The sequence below is a fragment of the Panthera onca genome, chromosome B4, assembly GCF_046562875.1.
Source record: "Panthera onca isolate mPanOnc1 chromosome B4, mPanOnc1 haplotype 2, whole genome shotgun sequence".
NCBI lineage: Eukaryota > Metazoa > Chordata > Mammalia > Carnivora > Felidae > Panthera > Panthera onca.
The window spans coordinates 46,519,176-46,535,582 of record NC_138345.1 but is presented as its reverse complement, the minus strand read 5'-3'; the positions used below and the strand labels follow the sequence as shown (position 1 = coordinate 46,535,582).

The 16,407-nt window shown below is 40.3% G+C and overlaps 1 protein-coding gene across 6 annotated transcripts in view; it reads right to left on the bottom strand.

Moving 5' to 3' along the window:
- The window catches only part of APOLD1 (apolipoprotein L domain containing 1), a 62,582-nt gene that overhangs the window by 5,414 nt on the left and 40,761 nt on the right, over window positions 1-16,407 (bottom strand). For 4 of the 6 annotated variants that reach the window (XM_078450080.2, XM_078450081.2, XM_078450078.2 and 1 more), the window contains one exon: window positions 590-2,090. In XM_078450080.2, coding sequence (XP_078306206.1) covers window positions 590-592 — 3 coding nt within the window. In that variant the 5' untranslated portion in view covers window positions 593-2,090. Of the gene's footprint in view, window positions 1-589; window positions 2,091-7,792; window positions 7,898-16,407 lie in introns of all 6 variants that reach the window. The other 2 variants (XM_078450079.2, XM_078450082.2) reach the window with 2 other exon arrangements.

The following is a 16,407-nucleotide window of genomic DNA, read 5'->3' as shown; positions in this document are numbered from 1 at the left end:
AATACTGCTATGTTTCTTTATTCCAAAAGCTTCCTTAAAAAATGAGTAGCCACTGAATAAAATAAAGTGTCCAACATTTTTAACAACTCACTGAGGGCTACCTAGTACCAAGTTGAGTTGAAGCCAATTGGAGATGACTAAGAGAGACAACTGTACATCTGGGGTAAAAGTATATCCTTCCTAGTTGCCAAAGATCCCCACCTTCATAACCACTGTACTCATCATTATTAGGACCTTCTTAAAAGTGGCATATAAGCCATAGCAATAGAGCATTTCAATACTGTGACATATCAGCATAGAATCATTATTCTCATCTGAAAGATGAGAAAATTGAAACACAGACATATTCTAGATACAGCTGATTCTTCACAGAACCATCTAGAATCTTGGTCTCCTGACTCCTAGGTCTTAATTGTATTCACATGCCCCCATTATTCCACTCACCAGTGATAAATTTCCAAGTAAAGAGACCTCTTAGCAAAATGAGGTAAAGTCACACAAAATATATAGTGGACCAAGGATATAACCCCCGTATTACAATCCCAATGGCAATCTTTCAGACAGAATCCTTCTAGGCTCCCCCACTTACCATTCACTTCTGGCTATCTCCAGGAAAGAAAAATCTGAGGCTGTTTCTGGATGAGCATGCTTTATAGTTCCAGAGAACCAATGATTGCTCTGGGAAAGCCTGGTCTCATTCTCAGAATTTGCCATTTCCTGTCCTGGCCCCTGCTGCCTTCAACCAGAAGGATGTGACATGGTGGAAAATGACCTGCCAGCCACACAGCACATCCCGTATCTAGGAAATGAACATTGTGTGTTCGCTTTCCCCCAAACGCAGGAAAAGAACCACAGGCTCTTCCCCAACTTGAAACAAGTGTTGTCATTCTCCCAAGGGGCATACCCTGCCTTTCCTCTCCTGAGAATAGCTAATGACGTTATCTGGGAGGACAACTAACGTACCCCAGGCTGACCACTTATAGTGTTTCTTGAGAGGGCTCCATCACAAAATCATTTTTTACAAAGAAAAAGAAGAGGGAGAACCCTCTTGTGTTTGAGGTAGCTACTCATAATCCACTCCCATATTTTGAAAATCACTGTGGATCTGAGTGGTTGAAAGGCGATTCATTCAGCCCACAGCCTTAAGAATGTAAGACCACACCCACAGGAAGTGCTGCGTGCAGTTTTGGGCATCTCCAGCTGTGGAGAAGTTACTGGAGGTCTCAGAAAGGGCACACTGCAGACCAAATGCGTCAGAAAAATCAGTGGGGTCAGGCTGTACAAGGAGCTAATTATACACTTTCAACAGCCTGGATTTGGCTTCCTGGGTTTTCATTTGAAGTGGCAATTATAGCCCATACAATAGTTAAATGAATGGATCCTATCCCTAGGTTAGCGAAGCATGGGCTGAAGGGCAATCATCTGGATAATTCAGAAGGGAAAAACACATACAGCATCTGTGGATACTTTCTGGGGCATTCAGATATGTGGTTGGAGCTCAGCCTGGAAGCCCCAAATACATCATCCTTCTAATATTCCCACCTTCGAATAAGAAGGCCAAATTGGTTTTTCACTTAAATAATTATGGTCTCAACTCTCTGGTTCATCTGGAAAGTCTTAACAGCCATATCTTTCTGGAACATAATGAATTTCTCCATCTTTATAACTATGCTTTGTATTTATCAACACGACACCATTTGCTATGACTCACAACCGCAGTCCTTTTGAACTTGATTTTTCATAATTTGGTCCATGTCCAAATATTCCAGCTACATTTCCTCAAAGGAGAAATATGAACTTAGTCAAGATGCCTTCAGTGTCTCCCTGTGCTTTTCAGGTAAAAGGTAGAAACATATCTTCCTCTGTCCCCATAGACATAATCACTCCAAACGGAATGTGAGCCAGAGTGCACTGGGGCAGGGGGCAAGGTGGGAATGTACCCTGGTTCTTCAGCTCCCAACTTCCCTGGATATTTCCTTGGGTGCTTGGGTTTAGAAGACCACAGTTAAGCTTGTATTTCTTGGGCGAGGAATCTTATTGGGATACAGGAGGGTCATCATCTTCAGAACATCAGTAATCATAGTACAGACCTATAGTGAAGAAACAGAAGGTAGAGGAGAAGGGTCAACATAAGGCTTTGAATTACTTATAACAATGGACACTTGAATATAACACTTTCATCTCAGCATTTACTTTCATATATTTAAGCACAATAAGAAATCTGAGGAATGATTGAAAACTTTTGATCAAAAGTTTTGTCCTCTTCTCATTGTGCTGCAAATCTTTATAGCCTTTACGATACGGACTTCTGTGTATATGTTATACTGATTCTTTTTTTTTTTTAATATTTATTTATTTTTTAGACAGAGACAGAGCATGAGCAGGGGAGGGGCAGAGAGAGAGGGAGACACAGAATCTGAAACAGGCTCCAGGCTCTGAGCTGTCAGCACAGAGCCCGACGCAGGGCTCGAACTCATGGACCGCGAGATCATGACCTGAACCAAAGTCAGACGCTCAACCGACTGAGCCACCCAGGCATCCCATATGTTATAGTGATTCTACTCTCTGCTTTTATCCTTTGGAGACTGGGAGACACCCCAAAAAGGTAAATGCTGTCAAGAGTAGAACTTTGGAGCTGTAGATTAGTTATGTTTAAAATGCCTACTTGCAAATCTTGCTTCTTTTGGATATCAAAATGTATTTTGTGATGTATTAAGGATACTGGTCCTGAAGTCTACCAAATATTATAGTGCATTTTAGCCTAATTCATTATCTGTATGAAGTTATAAAAGTAGCCGTAGATGACTAGGAATGACGTCATTTGTATTAAACCCAGATCTATTTCTGAGTATGTGGTTCATGCTGTTGTGAAAAATGTTTTACCTTTTACCTTTGTCAGTTTGTAATGAGAGGATTTCCTTTTACCCTTTGTAGCTCAGAGAGCACCTGATGTATCATCTCAGACACAATAAACATGCTCCTGAAGGCCAAAAAAAAAAAGTTTTGTGTGAGTTGTTCCTGCAAAAATCTGTGGCCTGTATCCTCAAACTTCTATTCTAAATTATGTCTGGGGCACTTGTAACACATTGTCCCAGAGAGACTACATTCAAAATGGTGGCTGACCCTCAGATTAGCCTTCAGATCTGTTAAACCTATGATGCAGATAAACCATACTATGAACGGTACTAACTTGAATTCTGAGTTCTGGAACCATAAGGAAATACAGGGGAGGAAAGAAGAGAGGAAGAGAGCCTTTTAAGCATAGTCATTTCCAGACTCCAGTCCCGAAGAGTCTAAATCAAGAGGCCCAGAGTGGGGTCTGGGAAAATGTAGGTGATTCTGATCTGTAGCCAAGGTTGTGAACCTCTGCTCTAAAAGGTGTGAATGTTCTGACTGCTGGTTACATGGCAGCAGAAACAGTAGGGCTAAGTGACAGCAGTTTGTGAGTTAGGTGATTTTTTTTGTTTTTGTTTTTAATGTTTACTTATTTATTTATTTTGAGAGAGAGAGAGAGAGAGAGAGAGAGTGTGTGTGTGTGTGTGTGTGCGTGCATGAGTGAGGGAGGGACAGACTAGGAGAGAGAGAATCCCAAGCTGGCTCCACGCTGTCAGCACAGAGCCAGACACGGGGCTTAATCTCACAAACCAGGAGATCACGATCTGAGCCGAAATCAAGAGTCCGATGCTTAACCAACTAAGCCAGCCAGGTGCCCCTGTGAGTTAGGTGTTTATACAGTTATTAATAGCCATTAATTTGGGGACCCTTGTTAAAACTATCACATTTTAAGATAAAGTGATGATTATAACCAGGGGTCTCCCAGAGATCCAGGGACACCTGGACCACCTCCATGTTTTTGAGGATCTCAGTGAATTAAAAAGGTAAAAAATTTCTCAAACAAGATATAAAAAAAAAATGTGGTTTCTTTTCATTGCAATGTAATGTATATTGCAATGTCAATATTTTGCTATTCACAAGATAATCACAGGATTTATAAAATTTTAATTCACAGTGCCCTACACTGGTAAAGCAACACAAGTTTAGAATTGTATGATGATAATTTTTTCCTTTTAATCTTTACCAGCATATCTTAGTGACTATACATAGAACCTCTTTTGGAGTCAACATCAAAAGTATAAAATTGAAACAATTTGTGAATGAGAGGTTTAGGCCAAAGGTCTTTCAAACTTTCCTGTGTTAATGGTCTTAATATGTACAGTCACTCAAATAAATAAAAGTAGGTTAAAATAATAACACAGATCCATCTGAGCATTTTTGCCCATGTGTTTTGTAAATGTCATGAGAACATAAGCACTCTAGCACATAGTTCTCAGAATTGCTTGTTGAATTAAACTAAAGAAAAATATTTTGCTCTCTCAAAGAAATATCATTATTTTCATAATGATTTTATGAGAGTTTAGCATGAAATTATCTCTTGGAAAATACAACCTGGTAGGTTACTCAGAGCACTTACACTGCAGAGGACTTTCAGGATATCTATGTTGCAATGATATCTCAATATTATTTCATCAACTCATGGAAACGCACAAGAAAAAAAGGGCTGAGTGAACTCTAGCCATTTTCATTTCTCCAAACTGGCCTCTGATCTTTGTTAATGTACACACTCCTCGTTAACCGCTATTGTTTAAACACTGTCTGTGTTCTTTTTTCCACTTAACGTTCCTGCAGATACACACTTTGTGTTGACATAGTCCTCACCTTGTCATTTTTAATAGCTATGTAATAATCCCACTGTTTGCTTAGTCATTTCCCTATTAGACAGTTGGATGGCTTCCAGGGTTTTTTTCTTTTTTTCACTATTATAACTAGAGTTGCCGGGAACATCTGTGTACATTTCACCCATTTGGATTATTTCTTTGAGGCTATTCACAAATGGGAAAATACCAAGTGGAGGAGGAAGAACATTTTCATAGTTTTTGTTGCATGTTGCTATACTTCTTTCCAGAAGAACCACTTCATAATGCCATTAGCTTTTAGGAATCCCAGCTGCAGGATTTAAGACAATTTAATTTTCTGGGGCGCCTGGGTGGCTCAGTCAGTTAAGCCTCTGACTCTTGATTTTGGCTCACGTCATGATCTCCCAGTTCATGAGATCGCTGGCAGCCTGGAGCCTGCTTGGGATTCTCTCTCTTCCTTTCTCTCTGCCCCTCCTCTGTGTGCACTCTCTCTCTCTCTCTCAAATAAATAAATAAACATTTTAAAAAAGACAACTTAGCTTTCTTATATTAATTTGCTTGGTTTATTTCAGCTCCATGGATGTGTATGAAATACCTACAGTGTGCCAGACATCATGCTTGATTTTGAGGATAAAAAGCTAAATAAGATAACCTTTCCTGCCCTCTGGGAAATGGCCATCTATTAGAGAGAAATATCAGAACAGATCATTTCAATTCAACATGGAAAGTGCCAAAGGTGTGTGCACCAAGGAAGCACAGGGAAAGTGCATGTCTAGGAAGTACCAGGGAAGAATTTCTGGAAGCACTGGTAGAAACTAGAGAGTTGAACAGATATTATATGGATAAAATTAGAAGGAAGAGGAGGACAGAATAAGGAAACAGAATGGTCGAAGGCGTGGAGTAGCATTCGGGATGCTTCAGGCAGTTTCATATTGCTAAGCATAAAGTGGGAAGCTGGGAATGTCCAGGGATGAGGCTGAGAGGATGTATAGGAGTAAATCGTGATGGCTTTCCTTTTTTTTTAATTTTTTTTTTTACATTTATTTATTTTTGAGAGAGACAGAGCATGAGTAAGAGAAAGGCAGAGACAGAGACAGAATCTGAAGCAGGCTCCAGGCTCTGAGCTGTCAGCACAGAGCCCGATGCGGGGCTCGAACCCACGAACCATGAGATCATGACCTGAGCCGAAGTCGGACGCTTAACTGACTGAGCCACCCAGGCGCCCCTCGTGATGGCTTTCAAATGCCATGTCGGGGAGAGGGAGGCATTGAAGGCTTTAATCTGTGGCTTTACAGTTGTATGAAGGATGGTTTTCAGAGGTACACAGCTAAAAGGCCGGAGATGAGTTAGAAGGCTGTTAAAGTAAATGAATGTGAGGCGCCTAGGTGGCTCAGTTGGTTAAGCATCATCTGACTTCAGCTCAGGTCACGATCCCATGGTTCACAGGTCTAGCACCACGTGGGGCTCTGTGCTGACAACTCAGGGTCTGGAGCCTGCTTCGGATTCTGTCTCCCACTCTGTCTGCCCCTCCCCCACTTGCGCTCTGCCTCTCTCTGTCTCTCAAAAATAAAATAAAAACACTTTAAATGTTTTTAAATACATGAATGAGATTATCATGGATTTATACAGTGTTGGTAAAATGGAATGGAGCAGATAAAAGAAAATATATATTTTGGAAACAAAATTGACAAGTCATACTTAAAGCCTCTCAGACCATCATATCCACTTCCATTCTATTGGTCAATCAAGTCAGGTGGCCAAGCCAACATCAATGGGCTAGAGAAGTATACTCCTGCCATAGGGGAAGGCAAGAAGAAGAAATGCAAACCATCAGGTCATGTCCCAGAATGCTTTTCTTATGGAGGAGATATGTATTCCAGGATGAACCGCAATACTACCAACCATCTCATGTCTCATAAATTCTCTTCCTCCTTAGTTATTTCTTTGGAATTATAGTCTCTATGTGGATATAGAAAAAAAAACTCACTCTGGCTAATATAATCAAACTATTGGTATGCGTCTGCAGGAATATGCTTGAGAGTGAACTAAGGAGGTCTGGCGAACCAAAACTGGAAGGATATTAGCTGTTTTATAGTTGGAATAAGCTGTTTGGATGCCCTGGACCAACCCCTGTTCTTTCTTGTAGTAGCATCAGTTTAATATCAAAATTCTAGGAGTCAACCCAGAATAGCTGAGCTTAGGTCAAGTGCCCATCCCCTGGCTGTACTGGGTAGAGAGAAGGGGAGTGAATAATTTCAGCTTCCAAATGCAACATGGTAGCAGAACTTTACCCTCTCACTAACACTACATCTAGTCAGGGAGAAGAAATTTCACAGTAGGAAATTATGGTGGGGTGTTGCGGAGAGGGAGACCGATGCCTAAGGAAAAAAAGAAAAAAGAAAAAGAAAGCATCCACCATAAACATTTTCATCTATCTTGACCCACCTGGAGTTCATTTTAGTGCATGATGAGAGTTAAGCTAAGCAGAAAGTGAGAAAGCATTTATGCTTTTCTATAAATGTGTTATTTCTGATTTGTCTTGTGTTGATTTGTTACTATTGTCTACATCTGTTTCTAGAAACTCTATTCTGTTCCACTGATCAATTTCTCTGTTTTTGATTCAATATAATATAATTTTGAAAATCACTGCTTAATAATAGGATTTTTATTTTTTATTTTTAATGTTTATTTATTTATCTGAGAGTGAGAGCGTGCATGTGTCATGAGTGAGAGGCTGAGAGAGGAGAGAGAGAATCCCAGGTAGGCTCTTACCCATTAGCACAGAGCCCAATGCGGGGCTTGATCCCACAAACCACGAGATCATGACCTGAGCTGAAATCAAGAGTTGCACACTTAACTGGCTGAGTCACCCAGGTGCCCCAGGATTTTTATTTTTATAGTGAGAATCTCTCATCATTGTCTTTTTCTGGAAAAAAGATATAATCTTACTTATTTTTCTGGCAAAATCTGACTGGGAGCTCTTCAACTGCCCCAATCTCCCTAAGGTGATCAATTGAAGACACTTTAATTTTGTTCCACTTCCCCCTCCACAGGTGTGCACAACACGCCTGGGATCACGTGAGTGAAACGTACATTACCTCATTAACATAGAAGCATTTACCCGATGGGCTCTATTACAGCATATCTTCTTTACCACATGCCTTTTCCTCTGGTGCCAGAAAGACTGCAGCTGAGTCCACACCCTGCCAGTAGCCATAAAGATTCTCTTATCTCCCAGGACAGGACACCAGGAAACTATTACCTTTGTCTCTCTTTTTCCCAAGCTTAGTCATTATCTCTCAAGTTCTCAGACATATACAATAATCATTGCAACCTAGATTAGAGCACCTGCTGGCTTTGTATGTACAGAGGCATAATAAATCTTAAGCTCTCTCTCAACTTTTAGACACCTTGAATAGTTTCATTTTTACCATGTCTCCTACAGGCAAGAGAATGTTGGATATTAGTTTTCTGTTTTGACTTTGCTCAAAGCCTGTTTTTTAATGAAGAATTTAGTCATTTCGCAGTAAACATTATAGTGAAGCAGGGATGTATCTTCCAATACGCTGGAAGTTGATTGTTATTGTTCTAGTTATTTACTTTGCTATTTTATTTTATTTTATTTTATTGTTATTTTATTTTAGAGAGAGAAAGAGAGAATGCATGTGAGCAGGGGAGAGGGGCAGAGGAAGAGAGAGAGAGAGAAAGACGGAATTTCAAGCAGGCTCCATGCTCAGTGCAGAGACCAATGGGGGCCTCGATCCCACGACACTGGGATCATGAAGTGAGCTGAAATCAAGAGTCAGGCGCTCAACGAACTGAGCCACCAAGGTGTCCCTAGTTATTTGCTTTAATAATAACAATAATAATAATAAACCCTTCAATGGTAGGGTTTCAACTCTATTTGCTTTTGAGTTAGGTGAGAAAATAACTTTTTAATCCACCTGTCCTAAAATTTAGCACTTTAAAAATTATTTTTGCTGCTACTTTCTATGCTAAAAAAAAAAAAAAAAAAAAGGTTAAATTACCTTTGAAAAACAGGCAAAGCAGATTCTATAAGGTGGGGCCCTGCATATAGAGTAACAACATTGGCCTTGAGTCCTGAGCCTTTGGTTCCCGTATGACTTTGAGCAAATAACTTAACCTCTTTGATCCTCAATTGCCTTTAGAGGGTTTTCTTAAATGAATTATAAAATACATGTGGAACCCTTTTGAGACCTACAAAATGTGTTATAAATACATTATTAGTACCTATTTTCAAAACAGTGACTGTGATTTCTGATTATCTGTAACCTTTTAAATAGTTAAGGGGCGGGGCGCCTGGGTGGCGCAGTCGGTTAAGCGTCCGACTTCAGCCAGGTCACGATCTCGCGGTCCATGAGTTCGAGCCCCGCGTCAGGCTCTGGGCTGATAGCTCGGAGCCTGGAGCCTGTTTCTGATTCTGTGTCTCCCTCTCTCTCTGCCCCTCCCCCGTTCATGCTCTGTCTCTCTCTGTCCCAAAAATAAAAATTAAAAAACGTTGAAAAAAAAAAAAATAGTTAAGGGGCGCCTGGGTGGCTCAGTCAGTTGAGCGGCCGACTTCGGCTCAGGTCATGATCTCGCGGTCAGTGAGTTTGAGCCCCGCGTTGGGCTCTGTGCTGACAGCTCGGAGCCTGGAGCCTGTTTCAGATTCTGTGTCTCCCTCTCTCTGACCTTCCCCCGTTCATGCTCTGTGTCTCCCTCTCTCTGACCTTCCCCCGTTCATGCTCTGTGTCTCTCTGTCTCAAAAATAAATAAACGTTAAAAAAAATTTTTTTTTAATAAATAGTTAAAAAAATGTATACTTTATTATTCTCATAGTATAGCATTTGATTTACCAATTGATTTCATTTTATATCAGTGTTTTACCATTGCCTTTCTATGGCTCCCTCAGAATATCTTTTTTACTTTTCAGCTATGGCTTAATCCAAAAGTGATTTTTAACTCATCAATTTATAACATTCTCTGCCTTATTTGCAACCGTAGTAGGTAGCCTAGGAACATATCCCCTATCCTTGATCTAGCAATATCTCTTTATCTCCTTGCAGAGGATTCCAGGATCTGTGTTCACACTACATTGTATGATCCTGCACCACTGACCATAGCCAACTGGACCAGAGGTGGCCATCTGAACCCAACTTAGCCAATCAGATTCTTTCTCCTGGGAGGTTGGAATAAGGACCCAAAGAGAGTTAGTTAGTCTTCTCTCAGTGGCTGCAACTGAAATATGGAAGTCCAGATCTGTGAGGCAGCTACATTTTGCCTATTATGTACACCAAAGAGCAGAAAAGGTGTGTTTGTGGGGAACAGTATAGAGACAGGGACCTGGAGGGAAACAGAAAGAATCACTTTTTCTTTCTCTCCATCCCTATGTTCCATGAGCCATCTGTATATCCTTCGTTTTTTTTTAATTTTTTTTTATGTTTATTTATTTTTGACATAGAGAAAGAGCCAGGGCACGAGCGGGGGGAGAGGCAGAGAGAGAGGGAGACACAGAATCCAAAGCAGGCTCCAGGCTCTGAGCTGTCAGCACAGAGCCCGACGCAGGGCTCGAACTCACAGACTGCGAGATCATGACCTGAGCTGAAGCTGGACACTCAACTGACTGAGCCACCCAGGTGCCCCCTTAGTTTTTTTTTTTTAACTCCCCTTTTACTCCTTGAGTGATCTTGATTTGATTTCTCATCTTTGCAAACAGAGAACCCTAACCAACACCAAAGCATACAAGATCCATTCTTTGAATTTCACATTAAAATAATTAATGTGGATTTTGGGAGGTGTTTCTCTGCAGTGCCCATGAGTGAATCAACTATTTAATAATCATGCAGGGGTTTCTCCTACTTTGTCTTCACTTCAGGGATAACAATGCTTTCTTTTCATGGAAAATATAGTTTATCATTATTTCCCTCAACACAAAAGAAATACTTTTTGTAACATGTTTATATAATATAAAAATGTAGAAGGTTAGAAAGGTTTCCCTCTCCATTTGTTTGCTTTCACCCTCCAGAAGTAACACTGAGGTTTATAGTTTGCTATGTATTCTTACATAATGCTTATGATTATACAAATATGCATTGTGGCTTTCTTTTACAAAAATAGCATATTGCTGTATGTATTGCTATGCAACTTTTTTTTTCCACTTAAAAAATATAACATAAACATTGTGTTAGTCATTTCCCTACCCCCATAGATCATTTTTTGGCCTTTCTGTCTGCCCTGCTCTGTGTCCCAGCCAGCTGACCCCTGTGGATCATTTCACCAGGCTCCCTTGCCAGATGCTTCTGCAAGGGTTCAGCCAATGGGAGGCACCAGCAAGATATCTGAGCATAAGAGAAAAAAATCAGAGTGTTCCTTCCCTGCATTTACCCACTTCAGCTCTGTCTTTTTGCAGTAGATGTATCCCCTCTTTGGCTGAGTTCCACTTGTGGCCCTGACTCTATGGTCCCAAATTTCACCGGGTTCCTGTTATGTCTTCTCCTTTGTACCTTCAACCCCATGGATTAGCTTCCCACTATTGCTAATCTGTAGGCATTTCTCCACCTCTTCTTTGCTGGCCTAACACTGCCCAACCTCCATAAGTAAATCCTTCCTTAAAATCCCTTCATTTGACCATCTGGGGTGAGTTCTTTTTCCTGCCAAGACCTTCTTGTATACAGATATTTTACCAAGATGATACATGTAGCTGTCGCTCAGCTTATGGGCAGGTCATGATTTATTTATCCATTCCTTTATTGATGGGCATTTATCATATTTTCAATTGAATTGTTTATTACAAACAGTGGTACAGTGAATATTCTCATATGTGGTCAAGAGTGTGTTCGTGTCTATTCTTGGTGAGTATTTCGGTAGGAGAGATTCCTAAAAGTGGAATTTCTGAAACAAAGGCATACATATTTTGAATTTGATAAATATTTTTTCTCCCTCCTGGGCAGAGAGTCAACAATTTTCTCTCCTGTAACATATTTACATACAATGAGCAACAAATAACTATAGCTATGGTAAATAAAAAAGTAAGGCCCTGGTAAAACATGCATGTTTAGACCATTCATCCAAAAGAAATCATGGATATTTTTAAACCTAAAAAGAAAGTAAGTCTTTATAAAGGAGTGTCTGAATCCTGCAGCTATTCAGACAATGTAATCCTTCAATCAGCTTTACTTCAAGGAAAGAGAACAATTTCTGACTGTTCGAACTAATCTGACCAGAAAAAGTTCCAGTGGTCCCTAAGTGTATTAGATTAAGCACATGATTAAGAATATAATCCAAAGAACATTCTGATGGTAAGTTTCAGAGGACCTTTGCATTATACGCAACTTCTGTTTGGGGCCCAGACACCAAGATGTCTGCTATCATGTTCTGAAGTTTAAGTTTACCGGGTTTAATTTCTCAAAAGCAGAAATAGATTCAAGGAGGCAAGACAGATGTTTATTGAACACTGTAATAAATTAAAAATAATCTAAATTTCCACCATGTAGGGAAACGGTTAATTACACTGTGGTACATCCATGCTATGGAACCCTATGCTGCAGTTTTAAAATGTACCTTCTTGATTATGAGTGAACTGGTGCACTTTTCATATCTGGGTTTTTTTCCCCTTTCTGTGTCCTCCTATGTGGATTATATGCTCATATCATTTGCCCATATTTCTACTGGTTTACCTTTTTTCTAATCCCCATGCAGAAGGTTTACAATGATCTGGGTACTAATTCTTGTTTTGTATGTAGGAAATGTTTACTTTCATTCTGTTGCCTGTCTTTGAATTCTGTTCATGGTGGCTTGTAGTCCTAACGTCATGTAACCAAATTATCAATCTATCAATATGACTTTTTACCTTTCTGTGTCTTCTGATAATTGACTCTTCTGAGTTTTTAATACCACTTCAGTTAATATGTATAAATGGTAAGAAGTAGAAATTCAATATCTCCTTCCAAAAGGAAGGCAAATTATCCCAACATCTCTCCAAAAGACCCCGTGAATGTCTTCTTGTCTTTCATGGACCCTGGTCATGCCTGTCTCTGAAACAGTCACTGTGAAAAATGCAACTAAATAGGCTGATTAGCTTAAATCAATCAAGGTATCAACTAGAGCTGAAGATGTGGTCAATCCCTCTCAACACACTTCAGTAAGGCTGAATGCATGAGGAGTGATATCTAAAATGAACTCTGGGAAACTTTTCCTAGTATAAAATGCAGTAAACGCTGGCAGCAAAAAAGAAAAAAGATGTCCACTATATAACCTTATGACTAAGTCTCCATATTTTTATTAACTCATTTGCTTATTCCCACATGGTCTAAATTACCAAAGTCTTGGGGTGCCTGGGTGGCTCAGTCAGTTGAGTGACAGACCCTTGATTTCAGTTCAGATCATGGTCTCACGGTTCGTGGGTTCAAGCCCCACGTTGGGTTCTGTGATGACAGTGCAGAGCCTGCTCGGGATTCTCTCTCCCTCTCTCTGTCTGCCCTTCCCTGGCTCTCTTGCTCCCTCTCTCTCTCTTTCCCTCTCTCTCTCTCTCTCTCTCTCAATAAAAAATAAAAAATAAAAAATAAAATTACCAAAGCCTGACATGCTTTGTAGCAGCTGATCATACCAGATAGCAAGAAAGCTATCAAACACAACTAGAGTTATGTCAAAGGGAACTAGGAGGCAATGTTGGTCAAAATGAGACAATTTGGGCTTCACTAATAATTTGCAATGGATTGAAACTCATCAAATATATTTGAAACCATGAGTATATAATGGCTTAAAAAACCCAACAACATGGGGTGCCTGGGAGGCTCAGGGTTAAGCGTCCCACTCTTGATTTCAGTTCAGGTCATGATTTCACTGTTTGTGAGATCGAGCCCTGAGAATCGCTCTGCACTGAGAATGTAGAACCTGCTTGGGATTCTCTCTCTCCCTTTCTCTCTCTCTCTCTGCCCCTCCCCTGCTTGTGTGTTTTCTCTTTCTCTCTCTCTTTCTCTCTCAATAAATAAATAAATAAACAAACATTTTTTTAAACCCCAAAACAAAAAACCCCCAACTAACTGGTCGTATTTGAAAGATGGAAGAAAATTAATTCAATATCTTGAAAACTGATAAATTAAGGGACAGAACAAACATTTACCCTGCCTTTCCTATATGTACTAGGTATAAGAAAGTGCTGTAAAAGTCAGGAGATGGTTGCATGACTCTGTGAATATACTACAAACCATTTAATCATACCCTTTAAATAGGTGAATTATATGGTATGTGAATTATATCTCAATAAAGTAATTCAAAAAATCAAAAGTGGTTACTTTTGGGGCAAGGGAGGAGGTTGAGATGGGGACAGGACACACAAAGGAGTTTCTGGGGTGGCTGACAAGGTTCTGTTTCTTCTTCTTCTCCTTTTTTTTTTTTTTTTTAGTTTATTTATTAATTTTGAGAGACACAGAGACAGGATGAGCAGGGGAGGGGCAGAGAGAGAGGAAGAGAAAGAGAATCCCAAGCAGGCTTGGCATTGTCAGCACAGAGCCAGCCACGGGGCTCAAACCCACGAAACCGTGAGATCAGGACCTGAGCTGAAACTGAGAGTTGGATGCTTAACCAACTGAGCCACCCAGGGGCCCCTACAATTTTTAAAAAATACAAAAAAAAAAAAAAAAAAAAAAAAAAAGGAATAGAAAGCAGCTGTAGAGGAAGGAGGGGAAGCTTGCTCTACTACTTAACAAACTAATTGGAGGAAAATGTAAAATTCTTGAAGAGATTAGCCATATTAAGAAATTAAGACAGTGCGAGCTATCCTTACAAGATGCCAGCCTTTGTAAAGAGTCATGGGGAGCAGCAAATCTGGAGGCTACTGATGGAAAGCCACACGGGTCCAGTTCTGCATTCTGTGGTGGTGAAGCAGGTTTGATGGAAAAAGAACCAAAAAAGAGAAATCTGGGAAACTGATTGCTGGCATTGCAAGGAGGATAAAAACACCAGAACATAAATCCAACTCCCTGCAATCACTCAGGCTTTTCCATCTGGCACTAAATATTCTCCAATACATTTCTTCGCCACCGGGTCAGCTTCCTCTGAGAGCAGATCTTTTCATGCCTTTCCATTCAGACTCTCCTTTGCTCTTCTGCCTTGTAGTAGGATTCTCCAGAGAAACAGAGCCAGTAGGATATATACAGAGGGAGAAAGATTTATCTTAAAGAATTGGCTCACACTATTGTGGGGCAGACAAGCCTGAATTTTGTGGAGCAGACTGGCAGGCTAAAAATTCAGAGGAAAGTTGATGTTGCAATTTTGAATGTGAAATCTGCAGGCTGGAAAGTCAAGTGGGAATAGAGAGTGCAATCTGGAGGCAGACTTACCTCTTGGGAAAACCTGTCTTTGCTTTGAAGGCCTTCAACTGATTTGACGAGGCCCACCCACATTATGGAAAGTAATCTGCTTAACTCAGAGTCTATTGATTTAAATGCAAATCACATCTTTAAAAATGACCTTCATAGCAATATCTAGACTGGTGTTTGACTAAACAACTGGGCACCAAAGCCTAGCCAAATTGACAAATAAAATTACCACAGGGGCGCCTGGGTGGCTCAGTTAAGCATCCCACTCTCGATTTCGGCTCAGGTCATGATCTCTCGGTTTGCGGGATCAAGCCCCGTGGCAGGCTCTGTGCTGACAGCATGGAGCCTACGTAAGATTCTCTCTCTCCTTCTCTCTCTCTTTGCCTCTCCCCTGCTCACACACCCTCTGTTTCAAAATAAACAAATAAACATAAAAAAAAAATTTAACTATCACATACCTCGTTCTCTAATTCACAATCCTGGGTTCCAGTGTGTTCAGAGGCATCACTGCTTCCTCCTGCTTCTCCAGAAAGCACATATAGGCCACCCCAAAATCCTTTCCACCGGAGGATTTTCTCTCTACTGCCACATCCTTCAGAAGCAATGAAAAATACCTATTCACCAAAATGTTTGCCTCCTTTTGTTCTCTCGTGTACCGTTTCAGTCCGCCATCCCTCTATCCTGACGTGGTGAGTTCTCTTCAGAGTGGCTTTCACTTTCAGTCAAACCTACTGCTGAACTAGAGACTTATTTTAAGAAATCTCTTTTCAAAATTAATTGCGAATTGTTGCTCATTTGTAGTTTAGGAAATTGCTATTACCGAAGCGGTTATATATTTTTTTTATTTTTTTAATGTTTATTTATTTTTGAGAGAGAGAGAGACAGAGCGCGAGTGGGGTCGGAACAGAGAGAGAGGGAGACACGGAATCCGAAGCAGGGTCCAGGCTGAGCTGTCAGCACAGAGCCCAACGTGGGGCTGGAACCCATTCACCATAAGATCATGACCTAAGCTGAAGTTGGATGCCTAACCGACTGAGCCACCCAGGTGCCCCAAGTGGTTGTACTTTTACTCAAATGAAAGATTTACAGAATTATGATAGGTTTTTGGGTAAAGTTGACTTAAACGTCTTTTTTTTAAGTTTTGGTTTACTGCTGCTTTCCCAGTTCCCAGTACAGTGCGTGGTACGTGATAGGAGCTCAGTAACCATTTGTCAAATGAATCTCTTGATGTAGTAGATTAGTTAACAATTTTAATTTAGATTATTCTTACATTCTAAGATAAACTTTAATTACTCATGATGCATTATTCTTTCAAAATACACCTAAATTAGATTTGCATATTGAGTGACTGACTGACTCTAAGGGATTGGGCCTGTTTCTTCTCTTGTGCTGTC